The following is an 18,157-nucleotide window of genomic DNA, read 5'->3' as shown; positions in this document are numbered from 1 at the left end:
GATCCTTTGGACAAAGCATACTTCAACTTGACAAGCCATATTTAGAAACCATCAAATAACGCATGAGCACCTGTTTCTATCTTTTCTTCATGATGTGCTTGTCTTGCTTTGTAACCATGATTTGATAACAATATTCCAAGCATTGCAAGTTTCACAATATAAGACCAATATGTAGCACATAAGTGTATGTCTTCTCTTTTTATTTAACTCCATGAAACTTTGCAACAATACTTTCAACAATTTTATATCTCAAATATTCTTCAAATATGTCAAGCCATGAACAGAAACCATATGTTGTCATTGCATGAATACTTGTTTCTCATTTCTCATCACAACATGCTTGACTTTGTTCGATAAGCTCTCTTTTATTTGATTCCTTGATACATGAGACAATACACACAATGATATACAAATAAATCCCTGCTCATGATATCTTAAATAAAGCGTTAGTCCTTTAATCATGTTGTCATTCAATTTACCAAAACCCATTAGGGGCCTAGATGCACTTTCATAGACCCGCCAGCTTGCTAGTTAGACCGACATGGAGACCATGAGCCATCACACACGCCCTCCAAGACGTGTGTCACTCTTTCTCCTCGGCCTGAACTTACATGTCAACATAAGGGTTTACACCCCCTCTCTCTCTCTCCTTCCCATTCACTCCACACACACACACAACCTTTCTTATCCAAGAAAGCAAGAGCTAGAAGATTCCTATGAGACCTGAGTTCAACCAAAATCAATGACTTAGCTTGCAAGATCATCAACGGCTTGATTCTAGAAAAATAGTGAAACTTGTTTCATATTTTCCTAAGTTAATTCAGTTAGTCATGATTTTCAAAGAGAAAATCCTATTTAAACCATTTTTCTTTATTCTTTTTGGTGTTGTGCTACTCTATGCTATTATTTAGCTATCTTTGTCTGAGTCAGTGAGGATAGCTTATAACCTTGTTTAAACTCTTTGTTCCTAGATAGGCAAAGTGTACCATTTGTGTTGACTTGTGCTTTGTCAGTGCATTTTGTGCTTCACCGACATTATTTGTGGTTCATTCACGCGATTTTGGTTCCATATTACGATTTTTCTTAATGCGTTGCATAGATATTTTGGTTTGTTCGGTCATATGATCGAGACTAAACTGAAATAACCGACACCGAATTTGCTCGGTCATAAGAATTTGCAAGAACGGATTGGTTCATATTTTCGAGAATCAAATTTTGCAAATATCCGAAGAACTGATCAATTTTCGGTTCTGTTAGACTTGGTGCATACCCTGACTACCGCAGGATAAATTCTAAAATAATTCTAGAAAAATACGAGCACCCATGTCATTTGAATGACTCAAACTCAGTGGAACATGGCAACCTTAAAGTGGCATTGTAGTTTTACTGTAGTCGCCAGGAACACTAATGCATGAAAAACCACCTCTCTATGAAGACTTGAAGGGATTTGACTGCCAAAGTCATATTGGGCCATAGGCTTCTATTGTAATTAGAGGTGGTAATTGGATCATGACCCTCCTCTTACCAATCAAGTTCAACTCTTAATCATTTTAAATTAAAAAGATATAAAATACGAACCTTTTTAGCTCTGTCTTTCAAATTTGCAGGCTAAATTTTTAGCCTCTGTACGACTCCTAATTATAATATGTATGCAAAACCACTTATGTAACCAAACTATTCGGATTATCTTCAAAATATTTGAAAGTCGCCACACAACACAACTCAAGCCGCGTGTACACACCAAGGAACCCCCTAAATCCTGAGCATTAGCTCTAAACATTAGCTCGGCTTTCGTTTGCTCAATTTGAGAAACAGAATTCAAACAGCCGCTCCGATTTCCAAATCATCCTACAACTCAGGGCCTATTTGGCAGGGCTCCAGCTCCTTCAAAAACGGCTCCGGCTCCTTTAGTGGAGCGGCTTCTCTGTTGGAGCTGGAGCCGTTTTGTAAAACATTTGGCAAAACAGCTCCATTTTACTTTTTTGAATGGATTGAAGAGGTCAAGTGACCAATATACCCTTAGCTTAGCTATTTGACGTGTTTGTGCATCTATGTTTACACTAAGTTTACAATTCTAAATCATATGAAAATAAATAAATACCCATGACCGTATTTTTATACTTTCTATTTTCCATCCTATTTTCTTTTCTTATTTTTCTTTCCTCCTTATCCGTTCCACTATCCATCGGTCCAATACATCCCTAGGCTCCCGATGCTGCTGTTCTCGCAGCTTCCCACCGCCCGACCCCAGCAGCAGCCTGTCATGCCTCCAGCTCTTGCCGCTTGGAGCAGGAGTGCTAGGAGCAACGCCTCAACCTCCTGCAGCCGCCCACCGCGCCTCGGCCTCCCGCCCGCCGACTGGCCTCCCGCCGCCGCCCGCCGCGCCTCGATCTCCCGCCGCCGCACGACCTCGATCTCCAGCAGTCGGCCGCCGATCGCCACCCACTGTTGCTCGTGCTCGCGAGCGGAGCACGCAACGAGGGGGGCGCGCAGGAGACGAACGCGGGGGCAAAGATGGTAGACCTGCAGAGGAGCCAGACGGAGCTACGGAACCGTGGCTCCTCCTCTGTTTTGGGCTCCAGAGAGCGGGTTTCTAGAGGCTCCTCCGACGGAGCCGCCTTCCTGCATCCTGTTTGGCAGGGCTCCGTGTGGAGGAGTCGGAGCCTCTTTTGGAGCCTGGCAAACAGGGTCTCATTCATCAGGCACTAGTAAAAAAAAAAGAAAAGAACAAAAACCACCCGGGTGCCAGTGCCAGGTCAGCCACGCCGGCCGCGAATCCCAAAACTGAAACGGAGCCTAGCGCCTGCGCGGCTTTGCCACGCAGCAACCAAATCAAACCGAGAGAGCTCCTCCCGCCCCCGCGTCACCCCCCTGACGGGCCCACCAAAACTCCCGCGCTCTCGGCCCCTAGCCGCGTCCCGCGCGCCGCGGCGCCCGCGGAGGGCCTCGTCCCAATTTTTTTTAAAAATAATTCCGAAATCAAATCTTCCCTCCCTCCGCTCGAAACTCGAACGAATTTCCAAACCTGAAAGGCTGCGCGGAGAGGGAGGTGGGCTTCCCTCCAACCGGAGCGCTCGCGAATCCTTCGAATCCAAAATAATGGCGTCCTCGCCTCCCTCCCAGAATTCCCATTCGCCGCGCCCCGCCCAGCTACTTAACCGCCTGCTCCCATGCTCGCCCAACCCCTCCTCCGCCTCTGCCTCCTCCGCTCCGGCGCCTAGCTACCGCTCCTACCGCCGCCGCCGCGCTCGGAGACGGAGGAGCACCCGCCGCCGGCGGTTCCCATGGCCGACAAGGAGAACTCCGCCGCCGCCCCGCCGCGCCTCACCCGCGCCCAGGCCAAGCGCGCCGCCGCCGTCTCGGCCGTCGCCGTCGCCGTCGCCGCCAAGCGCAAGCGCGTCGCGCTCACCGAGCTGCCCGCGCTCCCCAACGCCGCGCACGACGACAGCGACGACGACTACCGCGCCAAGCCCGCCAGGAAGCAGCGCCTCCTCGAGCCCGAGCCCGAGCCCAAGACCAAGCCCAAGCCCAAGCCCAGGGCCGCGCCCGCGCCCGCGCCCGCGCCCACGCCCAAGGCGGCGCTTCCTCCCGCCGCCGACGGCGAGGAGGGGGACCCGCAGCTCTGCGCGCCCTACGCCTCCGACATCTACTCCTACCTCCGCTCCATGGAGGCGCAGGCGAAGCGCCGCCCCAGGACCGACTACATCGCCGCCGTGCAGACCGACGTCACGCCCAACATGCGCTCCATCCTCGTCGACTGGCTCGTCGAGGTCGCCGAGGAGTACAAGCTCGTCTCCGACACGCTCTACCTCACCGTCTCCTACGTCGACCGCTTCCTCTCCGTCAAGGCGCTCAACAGGCAGAGGCTCCAGCTCCTCGGCGTCTCCGCCATGCTCGTCGCCTCGTAAGCTCCCACTCCATCCATTTCTTCCCCATATTTCTGCGTCCATCTGCGTTCTGCGACTAGTTCTGGGACCGAAGCTTCGGTTCTGATGCGCTGGGTCGGATCGATTGCAGAAAGTACGAGGAGATCAGCCCGCCGAATGTGGAGGACTTCTGCTACATCACCGATAACACCTACACCAAGCAGGAGGTGTGTGTTTACATCCTTGAATGCTTTGAATGGGACTTTGTGTCTGGATCTTGCAGCAGTTGATTCTGGATTGGTAATTGACCTGCGCTACTTCTTGGTGCTTGGGGATCTGTAGGTTGTTAAGATGGAGAGTGATATACTGAATGTCCTCAAGTTTGAGATGGGCAATCCTACCACCAAGACGTTCCTGAGGTACATCACAAACCAGATCAATCTGAAGAAATGTTATCCGCATCCTTGTTTTTCAGCATTGATCTGTTTCTAAATATCTTGTCCTCTCTGTTTCCTTGTTTTTTTGACAGGATGTTCATCAGATCTGCCCAGGAAGACAATAAGAAGGTAATACCACAGTAACACCCTCAGATCTGTTACGTTGGAACCTTGAATTATGCTTCCATTTAAAATGCCTGCTACCTGTGTTCAACATTGACTGATCCACTATGTATTGATGCGTATTGCAGCATCATAGCCTCTCGCTGGAGTTCCTGGGAAACTACCTTGCTGAGCTGAGCTTGTTGGACTATCGCTTGCTTCGCTTCTTGCCATCACTTGTTGCGGCCTCGGTGGTGTTTGTTGCCAGGCTGACCCTTGATCCACACACCAATCCCTGGGTATGATGTAGATCTGCTCGATTCCAAGTGTTCCTCTGGTTCATCTGCTATGAGATGCCAACTCAATTTGTTGTGTACGGATGCAGAGCAAGAAGATGCAAACACTGACAGGCTACAAGCCATCTGAGTTGAAGGACTGCGTTACTGCCATACATGAGTTGCAGCTCAACCGGAAATGTTCATCTATGATGGCGATCCGGGACAAATACAGGCAGCCCAGGGTAAGCATGAGCCTTTGTCAGCCACACACGGTTTTCCTATAAGATCATTTGCACAATTTTAGTGTCCTAACTGTGCAATAAATCTTTTGAACAGTTCAAGGGTGTATCAGCATTGCTAGCTCCTGTTGAGATCCCTGCACCATACTTCAGGAAACTGAAGGAATAGGTGTTCTTTCATAATCTAGCAATGTCAGGCACATTTTGAGTGTTCCTCAAGGAAGACGTGCAATGATGAGGTCGAGAAGTGACCTGTCAGTCCAGTTGGGGTACTGAGAGGTTCTTGATGCTGCGTCTAGGCTCGAGTAGGAGCATTTGGAGTTAATTTATTTGAAGTTCAAGCTCTGTTGTAGGCTAGGCATGCCAAATCTCGTACCTGTGTATCATAATTATACATTACAATCAGATGCTTTCATTTGTTGGGGGGGGGGGGCACAATTCCAAAATTTTCATTATTGGTCCTTGCGCCATTTTATCCTTGATCATTTTTCCTCATACAGTTCTACTAGTCCAGAACACAGAAGTATCTAGTGTGCAGCTTTACACCAGGGGATTGAGGGTAGCTTATGAATGTATTAAGAATTCTAGAAGTTGGTAACACAAGATGCAGAAAGTGATACTCGAGTCTTGGTAGATTTAAAAGTTGGAACAGTTGTGAATGATCATTTTTTTGAACTGGAATTGTGAATGACAATTACTAACACAATGTGCACCTTTGCTGTTGATTGGAAAATTGGCCACATGTGAATGATCATTACTTCTAGCACAATGGATGCCTTTACTGTTCTTTCTTGGAAAACTGGAAATTCTTAATATCTGAATTCTTGTTGTCTAGAAATGCAGTCATTCATGACACCATTTGCAGTTTCTTCAATATGTTAGTACTTACTAGTATACTTTGCTAAACTGATGAATGGAGTAGAGTACTCGGCAAAGCACTGAATCTGAAAATTCTTGAATTGCGCATGGTCCTGGCCTCCTGGGGAAAGCAGATGAGCCGATTAGCTATACTAGTGCACTGTACATGCATTCTCTTTGGCCTGATTGTTTGTGGCAGCCTTCACCTTGTTGCTTCCAAGTGGATACAAACATATTATTGGCCTTGGTTGAAACAAATTGCAAGGTTAGAAGTGAGTAATGAAATTATTTGACATGATTGACATATGGTGTATTCCAATGGTTTCATGTCATTTAATTCCACTTTTTTCTGTATTGGCACTATGTCAAATAACAACACAGCAAATCCAATAAACTGAACAGTGCAATTTATAGTTTAGTGAACTGTATAGTTTTCCCCTGATTGTATACTCATCTCTGAATTCTATACTCTAAACAAGGGCAGCTGGTGTAAATATTGTTCCTTCAAAAACACGAAGTGTCAATTCTTTCTAAATGTTAATGATTTCACTTTGGAGCAGTGTTGAAATTCTTCATGTTGGTTGATATTCCTTATATTGTGAAAGTTTATACCATGGCAGTTTTTTCGTGCCAACTGGCACTACAACTTACTGCTTGACCTAAAAGGCTACAAAGTTACAGTAAGGAAAAAAACTGGATTTACTCTGCAAAAAATATTACAACTTTCATCCAGCGGCTTGAAGTTGTTCATCTTTGGACAAAAAATCCAAGGGATTGGGTTACAGCCTGAGAACCTGGACATCATCTCATGGAGGTGAACGTCGGACAGTACATCCCTGTGTGACAAGCACAAAGGTCAGTTCATCTCAGCCTACAATGTGTTGTGCCCTGGTGGGAGGAGACAATGGTGTCCATTGCAAATACTGACATGAAGGTTGCCGCCTCTTATCTTTATGATATATGCTAGATATTTGGAAGGAAAGAAACTGACAGATTTTCCAGAGTCAAAAAATAGCAGGCAGCTTTTGAAGATATCCTATCTGGCCAAGGATGATGTTGAAAACAAGCTAGTTGGTTATGTATATACTTTCTCAGTTGCTCTGTTCTTGATGTTATTTTTTTTTCTTTTCTTCTGAAACCGTTTTTTGACTGATCAGCTCATGCATTTGTTCATTACCGTCAAGTGCTACTCTTTGGTTTTGAAGTGATGTAATATCTTGTCAAAGTGAATGACAGAGCTCACTTCCCTCTAATTCTAAGTGACGTTTTAGGTCATAATAATGTTTTCAGCTTCCACTTCTCATTTCTCTAGTACAATATGGCCTGGACATTTCAGATATGCTCTTAAATTCTATTAAAAAGTTATCCAAATTTATCAACTCCCCTTAGCCACAAAGGCCAAGCCATGACCATGAGTTACTTCTACCAACATTCGATCATGCTTTGGATTTGACTTCATAGTTATATTAAAATATCTATAATATGTGAACAGAATTCTGTTCGGCTACAGAAACAGAAGGGAAGATTCTTGAAATAGATAATTGACATTCTCTCATGCTGAAAATGGCACATCGGGTTCTTCTTCATTAATAAAGAGAATTCTGAACATTGCATGTCTTGTGCAATGTTCAGATGTGCTAAATTCTTTTGGTATAGTATTAGCTAATAAAGGTGAACTAGGTTGCTTTTCTGCTGATCTTTCTGTATCTTATCTTTGTGCTGAGTAGAATGTCACATTGGCATCTGCAACCACAACTTGCTGAATAGGAGGGAAACATCTGACTAACGCATTATATTTTCCATGTCAGACTTTGCTGGACAAATTCAGATCTCAAAGGCAATGTTTTTTAAGCAAACTTTATTCCTGCCAACAGTTATTGATACCGATCGACTTGCAAGTTGGGTTTTCTTTGTTGGTCCCCCCTTTTCATATCTTGTTTTTTCTTTCACTGAACATTGTGGGTTTTGGTCCTGTGGGAAGTACTCATTCGCACTAAACTGTTAGACTCGAAAAATAAAATAAGAATCCTCCAAATTTGTTTTCTTCCTAGTAATACACTAATATTTTGCTCTTGTGCCTTTTTGCCGAAAGCTCTTTGTCTTGTATTGCAAAAGAGCATGATGATGCATATACACACCATTAGGCAGTTCGAAATGCACTCTTCATCCTGTGATCCTATCTTGTGACAGTCTTGCTCATGAGTCGTGCCCGTCCTAGATTTTAACTCATAAGACAATCAGCATGCGCTGAGAATGGATTTTGCATCTGATAAAATGAACAGCCAAATCTTCGGAAAATTACTGCCTGCATGCCTCATCGATGATATTTGATATCTGAAGATGCAGACTGAACAGATCAATTCTTGAACGATTCGTTATTCAGAAACTAGAACATCTTGAGGAATTAAACACTTCGTAATTAATTATATACTGGTCAAATTAATTAAAAATCAAAGTACAGGTTGCTAGCTCTTCTACATGCATCCACTAGGATCTTTCACAGCCTGAGGTCCAAGTCTATCTTCTTACTCTGCTCCGGTGGCTGCTGCTCCGAGCTCGGCGGCTCAGGCTGCGCTCTCATCCGGAAGCTCCCCGGCCACGTCGAGCTGACCGGCTCCTCGTACAGGAGCTGCGCCCACGGAGTGGCGGCGCTGTCGCCGTCGTGGAACCTGGGCGCCGTGCCCCCGGCGGCGGCGGCGGCGGCCCGCGCCGCGGCGAGCTCCTGGCTGGCCTTGTGGATGGCCGAGCTCGACGGGCTGACGCGCAGGGCGGCGTGCACGAACGCGGCGTGCGCCTCGAGCGGCAGGCCGGCCATGATCATCCTCTGCGCGTGGAGGTGGTGGTAGGCCGACGCCGACGACGTGGAGCGCTTGGCGGCGCTGCGCTCCCGCTTGTGCGCGTTCTGGTGCCCGCCCAGCGCCTGCGAGCTGAAGAACTTGCGCATGCAGAAGTTGCACGAGAACACCTTGTGTGGCGCGGCGGCGGCGGCGGCAGCGGCAGACGGAGAAGGTGAAGAAGCAGGCTTGGCCGGCTCGCCGTCCGAGGACGAGGAGTACCCGTCCGTCGCTGCCGCCGGAGCCGCAAATAACTCATCAGCAGGCGAGGCTTTCACGGCCAGCGTGAGGTCCAGCCACGCCATGGTGGCGGCGCCGTCGCCCCTCTTTGCCTGCTCGCCGCCGGCCATGGGCTGCTGCTCCGCGGTCTGCTCGTTCACCGACGCCTCGTCCATTTGCTCCATGCTCCAATCTTGCATAGATGGAAACTGAAACTAGCTGCTGGTGTTTCCTGGCTCTCGATCGCTGGTGCTCGCAGTTGCAGGTGATCAACTACCAGCTACTACCACGCCTGGTTTCAGGTTTGCAGTTTGCTTTATAGAGAGCGAGAGGACCCGGGGCCGGGGACACGCTAACGTAGGAATTGGAGAGAATAATTCTTTTGGGTAATGGACGCTTGTGGAGGGTCTCTGCGAGGAATCAGGAGGTAGAGAGAGAAAGAGAACCTTTGGTTTGTCTCTCTCTCTCTCTCTGCACTCCACTTATTAGTGGATATCTTCTCCGAATCACACCCTCTTTCTCTGTCAGGCTTCCTTTACCCGCTTATCTCTTCTTCCGTCGATCGATCGATCTCCTTTGCTTTCCCATCTGGATCTGGCCCATGTCCCTGGAGCTACGCCTTCTCACGTCACCGTCTCCGATAGTCTGATCCTATGCCAGTGCATGCCCATCCTCATCCGGTTCCGTAGCCAGGTTCATTCCTCAGCTGTAGCAGGTAACCATGCAGAGCTACCTCCATATATATATATATATATATATGTGACTGTAACTACTCTTTTCTGAAAGATCATAGTAGTTGCTAGAACAAATAATTGACTTTTCACGACAACGTCAATGGTTGCTCTCCAGTTGCAACCGTGCAGTGGATTGCGTGTCGTTTTACCGGTGGCGCAGGTTGCGGTGAAAGTGATCTTCTTTGACAAAAACATGCGTGAACACAACATACAACTGGCTCTTCTGGAATTTTGCTGTTCCAAACTCCAGTTAAACTCATGGTTGGGTTCATGTCACGGTCAGAAGCCATGCACCAACTAATAACCTCTTGTGAGAACCACCCAATTTAATACTATTTTAAACGAACCGTCAGTCATTATCTTCCAGATGAGAGTTAACACGTGCTCGCCAGAGAGCGTGCCACGTGTTACCCCACATCTAGAGACATGAATAACCGACACGTCATTCGCCTAAAATAATATTAAATCCGGTAGTCCTGGTATGTGCTCTAACATACGCCTAGGATCAGCATATACACATACCGTTTACAATCGAATACATCGCCAAAAATCCATAAAGAGCAGTTTTACACATTTAACATCACAAGTTCGATATAGGTGGGTTCAAACTTCCTTTATAAGTCTTGGGCTCACGAAAGACATATTAAACCGAAATTTAAAGTTTATTGAATTTACATGCTCTCACGAAACTTGATTACGATAAAGACATACTAAGATAATGATGCCTTGCTCAAGGACATCATTACAGCCACAACGACCTACTCCTCTCCCGCACTTGGATCAACGGGGTAGAAGTGGCCGTACACCACTTCCGGCGCACCTGCAACTAGGTTTAGAAAGCAACCTGAGTACAAAAGGTACTCGCAAGACTTACGCGATTAAATAAACAAGGATCATGCAATGGCTCAAGTAAAAACTTTAAGGTTAAGTATTTATTGCATAAGCATTAGCTCTCTACACTATCACCTATCAGAATTAATTAATCTTGCCCAACCCCAAACACTTTTAGTTGATTAAGAGAGTAATATAATGAGTCACAGAAGTGCCATGAACAATTTCCAACCGAACCGAACTTTCTACGAGGAGTTCATGGGATAATGAGCTTGCTCATAACCGAGAGCGCGGCAATTCGAATTGATTATAACCTTGCAAGGGTGTACTACTTTACCCACACGACGCAAGGACCATGCGACTCACCCAACCCGCTAAAGTTGGATAAGGGGGTACTCGCGTCAACCGTTCCCAACAAGGCTCGACCGTTGAGGGTACGCCCAGTTTGCGCGTGGAGACTTAGTTCCACCGGGGACATCTCTAAACTTTCCTACACATAGTTCCACCCGGGGACACACTAAGCCTCCCTGCATAGCCCTTGGCCACGTATCTGGGACCGGGCCCCAATGATTAAGTCAAAGAAGGTAATTGGCTCATCCGTACCATTATATTGGATATGTGGTAGCACGGAAAGGTGCTCAAAATTGACGTCATCCACTCGGTCCTTAATCGATCCAAGCGGACTATACCCATGTGATTTCATTCTCTATGCCCTACCATTCCGCTCGAATCTCGATACTACCAAACCCTTACCACTAAACCGAACCAGTGCGATCAAGGGTAACCGGTAAGTGTCATACTCCAAACTATCCTTTGTAGTAAGCGAAAAGATTATTCTAAGCATATCTCAGCATCTAGTCAAGTTAAGTGAGTAACTGACTAATGTGTGGCAAGGACATGGTTGAACAATTCAAGGAAGGATAGTGCATCAAAGTAGGTATAAGAATGCAATACATACATAATATATATAACCCAATATTACCCAAGTGAGATAACTAAGCTAGTCAAATTAGATAGGTGCAAGAAATTATACTTAGCTGCTTGACTTGGTTAACTTCGGACTCGACCACGAACTGGACTCCGGTTTCAGGCTCAACGGACTCGGTGGGCTCCACGGGTTCGTTCTCCGACGATTCAGTCACTATAATACATTGTCGGTACCCCAGAACTGGGGTACCCCTCTTACGGTGTCTAGGCAAGAGCCTTGTGGTTATCCTTGACTACGACCAAACAGCCGGACCCCTGCGGTCCGGAGCCCTATTCACCCGACAACGGCCCCGGACCCGTCCCCCGGCTGGGAAAGGTCTGTGAGCACCACGTATTCCGGAAGAAGCATGCGCTCAGCCCGAACAGCCGGGGGCTCCGGACCTCTCGTGGAGGCACGGACCCCGCGGAGTCCCGGACCCCCCATGGGGTCCCGGACCCTCGGGATAGTAACCGGACCCCTCACTAAGGGAAGGGGTTGACACCACGCCTCGGGGGGGGGGGGGGGGTCCGGAGCTGCCACGTGTCTGCAAGCACAGACACGTATGTAAGACCGCTTGGTCTCCATACTAAGGATCACCTACCACTACATTCATTGTGGTAGGTGAACGTCCGCATTGATATAGCAGAGGCCGAGGCGAGTCTTTGACCAGGGGACACTATTGATCGCGTATTACCAAGACGTGTAGTGGAGCCGCTGGCGCCGCCCACGCCGCGCCTGTCAGTCTGCCATGACAGATGGACACGACGGCTCGGCTTCACCCATTATGACGCCTACATAATAGCCTCAACAGGCCACGTCGCAAGCTACGTTTCCCCAACGGGCACCTAGCTGACAGGACAAGAGAAGACCTCCCTGAGGCAGAGCGCCAGCAGGGCATGGAAGGATATCAGAGAAAAGATTCACAACTACTGTAGACATTTAAGTACTCTGCGCAGTATGCTACATAGTCACGTTGGGCCCACTTGTCGGAGCCTCAACGACCAATGTATCCGCACCCCTTGATCTATAAAAGGGAGGGTGCCCGCTAGAAGGGGGCTCAGGCTGAGAAAAGGCCAAGCCTCGGCAGAGGATAGGTTGATACACAACCAAGAACAATACTTCTCCCAGTGGATGTAGGGTATTACGCTCCGGCGGCCTGAACCACTCTAGATCGTGAGTTCATGTGTGCTTGCCTCCGTCCTAGATTAGCCTAACCGCCTGGCACTTCCCCGAGTCCTCCCTCACCGGGAATAGGCGGGTGCGCTCCGCCACCCGGCCGTGGGTACCCTAAAAATCCCACGACATTTGGCGCCGTCCGTGGGGACGATGCAAGCGTTGGCTAGATCTCCAAGCTTTCGAGGCTGAGCTCATCCTCTGCGACAGCAGCGAGAAGATGAAGAGAGGCATGGTGGCACCTATGCAGCATGTCACTACGCTGAGGCACCAGCACCCTCGGTGCGGTGGTGCACGGCAGCGGCGCCTGCTGTGCGTCGCCACTGCGACACCCCAGAGCCGGCGCGGCGGCGCACAGCGGAGGCACCGCTGGGCGCTGCCGCCTCTCCATCGACTCAAGGTTTTCTCTCAAGCAACGGCCACGCTTCCTCTGCGGTGGCATGGCGTCGGCTCAAGGCTTTCTCTCAACATGGAGCCTGGAGCCAACGACCATCCCGGAGGAAGTTGGCCGTGTCGTCGCTAGCACCACCCGAGGTGCTTGGTGCTGCTGCAGACAGGGCCCCGCCACCAGGCGCGGGGGCCCCTGGCGCTAGCACCAAGGACAAGCCGGCGAACGACCGCACCTCTCCGCGCTTCGTACCGGTCCTTCTGCTGCGCAAGGGCGTCGAACTGGCTTCAGCTCACTATGAGCGGCCATCAGGCCGGCTTCCGTCGGCAGCTGGCGACGGCAGGGGGCCTCACCCATTCAAAGCCAAAGAGTTTGTCTCATGCTACCTAAGCATATGACAGCTCTTAGGCAAGGAGTGGTCCCCCGAGCTCCCGAGGTGATGCTGGATGATGCTGTACAAGCACGCCCAGGGTGCCATCGCCCCAACGACTCAAGAGAGCCCCCAAGATGGCAGCTCCACTACGGCCAGCAACGTGCTCGCCTTACGGGGCGACGGTTGTAGGTTATCACTAAGATCGGATTGAGTGTGTTTCTCCTTTGTAATGATTTGGTGCCTACGTGTGGTCCAGAGCGGTAAAGGTCCGTCCTTGTAAACCCGACCTCTGGCTTCATCGCACAAACAGGCGACACCAGCAAGTGGTCCAGAGCGGTAGAGGTCCGCCCTCGTAATCCCGGCCTCTGATGTACACCACGAGTCAACCAATAAAGGAGATTTGCTTCTTCAGTCCTATCTTTACTTTAAACCTAATAGCACTTGTTCGTTCAACCTGCATGATTCCTTCTCCCGCACGGAGCTTTTCTCTTTTAGCTGCTAACAATCCAAATTGAGTTGCTGGCTTGTGGTCAGGTGGGGACACCCCTTCTAGCTGGAAGGCAGTTCGGACCCCTAAGGACCTGCTTCGGAGAAGTAGTACTCGTATCCTGGGGTAGAGAAGCTCCGTGTAACTTAGCCCGGTAATGTACCCTAAGTTTACGTACTTCACTATCCTGCTACAAGTACTCTAGTATCCGAGACTGCTGTCTTTAGAGGTCCCGGGCTCTCTTCTAGTATAAGGCTTGGCTTCTCGCACCTTACTATATGGTCCGGTGACGTAATTCATGGGCTCGCCACGGTCGTCTCAAAGTCCACTCCGTGTGGCCCGCTCCGGCGGAGACCGCTCGCCACGGTCATCTCAAGTCCACTCCGGTGGCCCGCTCCGGCGGAGACCGCTCGCCACGGTCGTCTCAAGTCCACTTCGGTGGCCCGCTCCGGCGGAGACCGCTCGCCACGGTCGTCTCAAGTCCACTCCGGTGGCCCGCTCCGGCGGAGACCGCTCGCCACGGTCGTCTCAAAGTCCACTCCGGTGGCCCGCTCCGGCGGAGACCGCTCGCCACGGTCATCTCAAGTCCACTCCGGTGGACCGCTCCGGCGGAGACCGCTCGCCACAGTCGTCTCAAGTCCACTCCGGTGGCCCACTCCGGCGGAGACCGCTCGCCACGGTCGTCTCAAGTCCACTCCGGTGGCCCGCTCCGGCGGAGACCGCTCGCCACGGTCGTCTCAAGTCCACTCTGGTGGCCCGCTCCGGCGGAGGCCGCTCGCCACAGTCGTCTCAAGTCCACTCCGGTGGCCCGCTCCGGCGGAGACCGCTCGCCACGGTCGCCAAGAGCCGGGTCCGGGAAGTGGTGCTTGCTCCCTGAGCGATCCGAAGTCTGTGTAGCTGCTTAGCTTGGTTCTGCACCCTAAGCCTACACCTTCGTCGCCCTGTGGAGAGCACTCTAGTACCTGAACCTGGCAACCGGTGTACCGGCCTCAGGGGTCCGGAGCGCCCGCTCTCTGCATGAGCACACCGACGCAATCAAGTTTGTGTGAAAACACATCACGATAGTAGGCCCCACCCGCAGGTTCGTACCTCTCCCGAGGTGGGCCCGGGGGCCACTGTCGGTACCCCAGAACTGGGGTACCCCCTCTTACGGTGTCTAGGCAAGAGCCTTGTGATTATCCTTGACTACGACCAAACAGCCGGACCCCTGCGGTCCGGAGCCCTGTTCACCCGACAACGGCCCCGGACCCGTCCCCCGGCTGGGAAAGGTCTGGGAGCACCACGTGTTCCGGAAGAAGCATGCGCTCAGCCCGAACAGCCGGGGGCTCCGGACCTCTTGTGGAGGCACGGACCCCCGCGGAGTCCCGGACCCCCCATGGGGTCCCGGACCCCCGGGATAGTAACCGGACCCCTCACTAAGGGAAGGGGTTGACACCTCGCCTCCGGGGGGGGGGTCCGGAGCTGCCACGTGTCTGCAAGCACAGACACGTATGTAAGACCGCTTGGTCTCTATACTAAGGATCACCTACCACTACATTCATTGTGGTAGGTGAACGTCCGCATTGATATAGCAGAGGCCGAGGTGAGTCTTTGACCAGGGGACACTATTGATCGCGTATTACCAAGACGTGTAGTGGAGCCGCTGGCGCCGCCCACGCCGCGCCTGTCTGTTTGCCATGACAGATGGACACGACGGCTCGGCTTCACCCATTATGACGCCTACATAATAGCCTCAACAGGCCACGCCGCAAGCTACGTTTCCCCAACGGGCACCTAGCTGACAGGACAAGAGAAGGCCTCCCTGAGGCAGAGCGCCAGCAGGGCATGGAAGGATATCAGAGAAAAGATTCACAACTACTGTAGACATTTAAGTACTCTGCGCAGTATGCTACATAGTCACGTTGGGCCCACTTGTCGGGGCCTCAACGATCAATGTATCCGCACCCCTTGATCTATAAAAGGGAGGGCGCCCGCTAGAAGGGGGCTCAGGCTGAGAAAAGGCCAAGCCCCGGCAGAGGATATGTTGATACACAACCAAGAACAATACTTCTCCCAGTGGATGTAGGATATTACGCTCCGGCGGCCTGAACCACTATAGATCGTGAGTTCATGTGTGCTTGCCTCCGTCCTAGATTAGCCTAACCGCCTGGCACTTCCCCGAGTCCTCCCTCACCGGGAATAGGCGGGTGCGCTCCGCCACCCGGCCGTGGGTACCATAAAAATCCCACGACATACATGAATGAGATGCAAGAATTAGCATGATGCCATGATTGTGCAAGGAATGCTATGCATGAAATGATACAAATGCATTAGTATGATGCAATGACATGAAAAAGACATGCTATGAATGAAACATGGACAAAATGCTATGCAAAGGCACAATAACGTAACACAGACGATTATAACAAACAACACTAATGCATAACGATCCCAAAGCCAAGATAAGAATTAAGAAGTATGGCTTACACAACAAGCATAAATCATAGAATAAATTGAGCATGCAGAGGACATTACAAGGAGCTCATGAAACTTGGATTTGCATCAAAAACATTTTCCTAGAATTAATCATAAATATATCAATTTTTAGTTACTCTAAACAAGATAAATAAAAAAGAACATGCAAACGAGTTCAAACAATTTCCATAAAATTTGCACAGGAACTAAACATGTAAACAAGGCTAACAAAAGTGGTTTTGACATTTTATCATTTTCAGAAAATATTTATGCAATAAACAACATTTCAGACAGCAAGCACAAAATCAAAACAAAACTCTAACCAACATGTGAGATTCATGCAATCAAGTTGTACCACTGGAAAGAACATTTCACAAGGAGCCTAACAAAATTTGATTTGGCATTTTTAGAGCATCACACAAATAACTAAGCATTTAACTCACTTTTGCAATATTAAACCACAACTAAATCTACAGGATAGTAACATGCAAAACTATATTTTTCATGAGTAGATCTAAGCAAGATGAAACTAACAAAACAAGTTTCACTATTTTTGGATCTATATTTATTTTTCTATGATTTTTCAAACTCAAACACACACAAGTACAACAATTATTGTTATTAGCTTCTACTGTTCATCTTCTAATCACACACGCAGCACGGCGGCGAGGCTCACTACTCCCGCCAGCGTCAAGCAGGGGCGGAACAGCACGAGCAGAGCGCGGCCCAGGGTGAGGGGGAGCTCACCCAAAGCTCAGACGAAGGAGCGGCGCAACAGGGAGGCGCCACAGCGAGCAGAGACAATGACGGGTGGAGGTGCTCGCCGGGAAGCCTGTAGAAGAGGGGAAAAGGATGGATGAGCACCCAAATCGGAAGAGGGCGGCGGTGGGGAGGTGCAGCCATGAGGAATCGAAGCGGGGCTTGCCGGAGAGGGTGAATCGAAATCCCCCAACGGTGAGGAAGAAGATGAAACGGAACAAAAAAGAGAAGAAAGGGCCTAAGCACTGGCTCAGCTCGAGATTAGGCCGGCGGTGGTGGTGGCTCTGCTCGTGGCCGCAGGTGGTTCTGGGCGTCGGCGGCGAGCTCGGCTCGTGGCCGCGGCGGCCATGGCGGGGCGCGCGCGAGAGAGAAGCGAGGGATAGAGAGAGCGCGAGAGCTGTGGACGACTTGAGCAAGCAGCGGTCTGGGAGCATCGAGAGGAAAGGAGGAGATGACAGACGGGGCCCAGTGGTTAGGGGTGCTACACCCCTGTACTGCACACTGGCGCAGCAATCACGCCATTGATGGCCACCCTGCTGCTCAAGTTAGGCCGTGTTTAGTTCCTCAGGTGTAAACGCAAAAATTTTTTCGACGGAATCTGGCTAGTTTGAAGTACTAAATGAAGTTTATTTACAAATTTTTTTGCACAGATGTGTTGTAAATCGCGAGACGAATCTAATGATGCGAATTAATCCATGATTAATCAATAATTAGCGGATGGTTACTGTAGCATCAATGTTGCAAATCATGAATTAAGTAGGCTCATTAGATTCGTCTCGCGATTTACAACCTATCTATGTAAAAAGTTTTGTAAATAGACTTCATTTAATACTTCAAATTAGTAAGATTTCTTCGAAAATTTTTACGTATTTGCGTTTACGGAGTGGGAATAAACAAGGCCTTACATGCTTACACATCTTGCATACCTTTGTCTGAAGATTAGCATTTACGCCGGAACACGGTGACTGGGACGCACCGCGTGACGTTGACTGCGCCCTGTTTTCTCTGATAAGTTCCATTAGCACCGATGGTTTTCTTTTCTTTTTATATATGTGTTCGGTAGTAGTAGTACACACTAGTGCGCGCTGAAAAGATTTCCTGCATCAGGTCCAATCGTTTTCTGTACCAGCACTAGAGCTGACTGATATGAACACTAAA

At 49.5% G+C, this 18,157-nt stretch overlaps 3 protein-coding genes across 3 annotated transcripts; 1 reads left to right on the top strand and 2 right to left on the bottom strand.

Moving 5' to 3' along the window:
- Positions 1 to 3,119: 3,119 nt before the first annotated feature.
- On the top strand, positions 3,120 to 5,623 carry LOC120650378 (cyclin-A3-1-like). Its single transcript, XM_039927496.1, has 7 exons — positions 3,120 to 3,904; positions 4,018 to 4,093; positions 4,209 to 4,285; positions 4,396 to 4,432; positions 4,555 to 4,704; positions 4,791 to 4,925; positions 5,020 to 5,623. Exons 1-7 carry the CDS (start codon positions 3,285 to 3,287, stop codon positions 5,089 to 5,091), a joined length of 1,167 nt encoding a protein of 388 aa, XP_039783430.1. The 5' UTR covers positions 3,120 to 3,284; the 3' UTR covers positions 5,092 to 5,623.
- A 2,446-nt stretch (positions 5,624 to 8,069) lies between these two features.
- Positions 8,070 to 9,552, bottom strand: LOC120650379 (zinc finger protein 7-like). Its single transcript, XM_039927497.1, has one exon. The coding sequence runs from the start codon at positions 9,031 to 9,033 to the stop codon at positions 8,278 to 8,280; it is 756 nt and encodes a 251-aa protein (XP_039783431.1). The 5' UTR covers positions 9,034 to 9,552; the 3' UTR covers positions 8,070 to 8,277.
- A 528-nt stretch (positions 9,553 to 10,080) lies between these two features.
- On the bottom strand, positions 10,081 to 17,469 carry LOC120650380. Its single transcript, XM_039927498.1, has 3 exons — positions 17,166 to 17,469; positions 16,988 to 17,072; positions 10,081 to 10,387 (listed from the first exon to the last, which is right to left on the bottom strand). Exons 1-3 carry the CDS (start codon positions 17,431 to 17,433, stop codon positions 10,348 to 10,350), a joined length of 393 nt encoding a protein of 130 aa, XP_039783432.1. The 5' UTR covers positions 17,434 to 17,469; the 3' UTR covers positions 10,081 to 10,347.
- Positions 17,470 to 18,157: the final 688 nt, after the last annotated feature.

The sequence above is a fragment of the Panicum virgatum genome, chromosome 9K, assembly GCF_016808335.1.
Source record: "Panicum virgatum strain AP13 chromosome 9K, P.virgatum_v5, whole genome shotgun sequence".
NCBI lineage: Eukaryota > Viridiplantae > Streptophyta > Magnoliopsida > Poales > Poaceae > Panicum > Panicum virgatum.
Note: the sequence above shows the minus strand (reverse complement) of the source record. Positions and strands in the feature narration are given on the sequence as shown.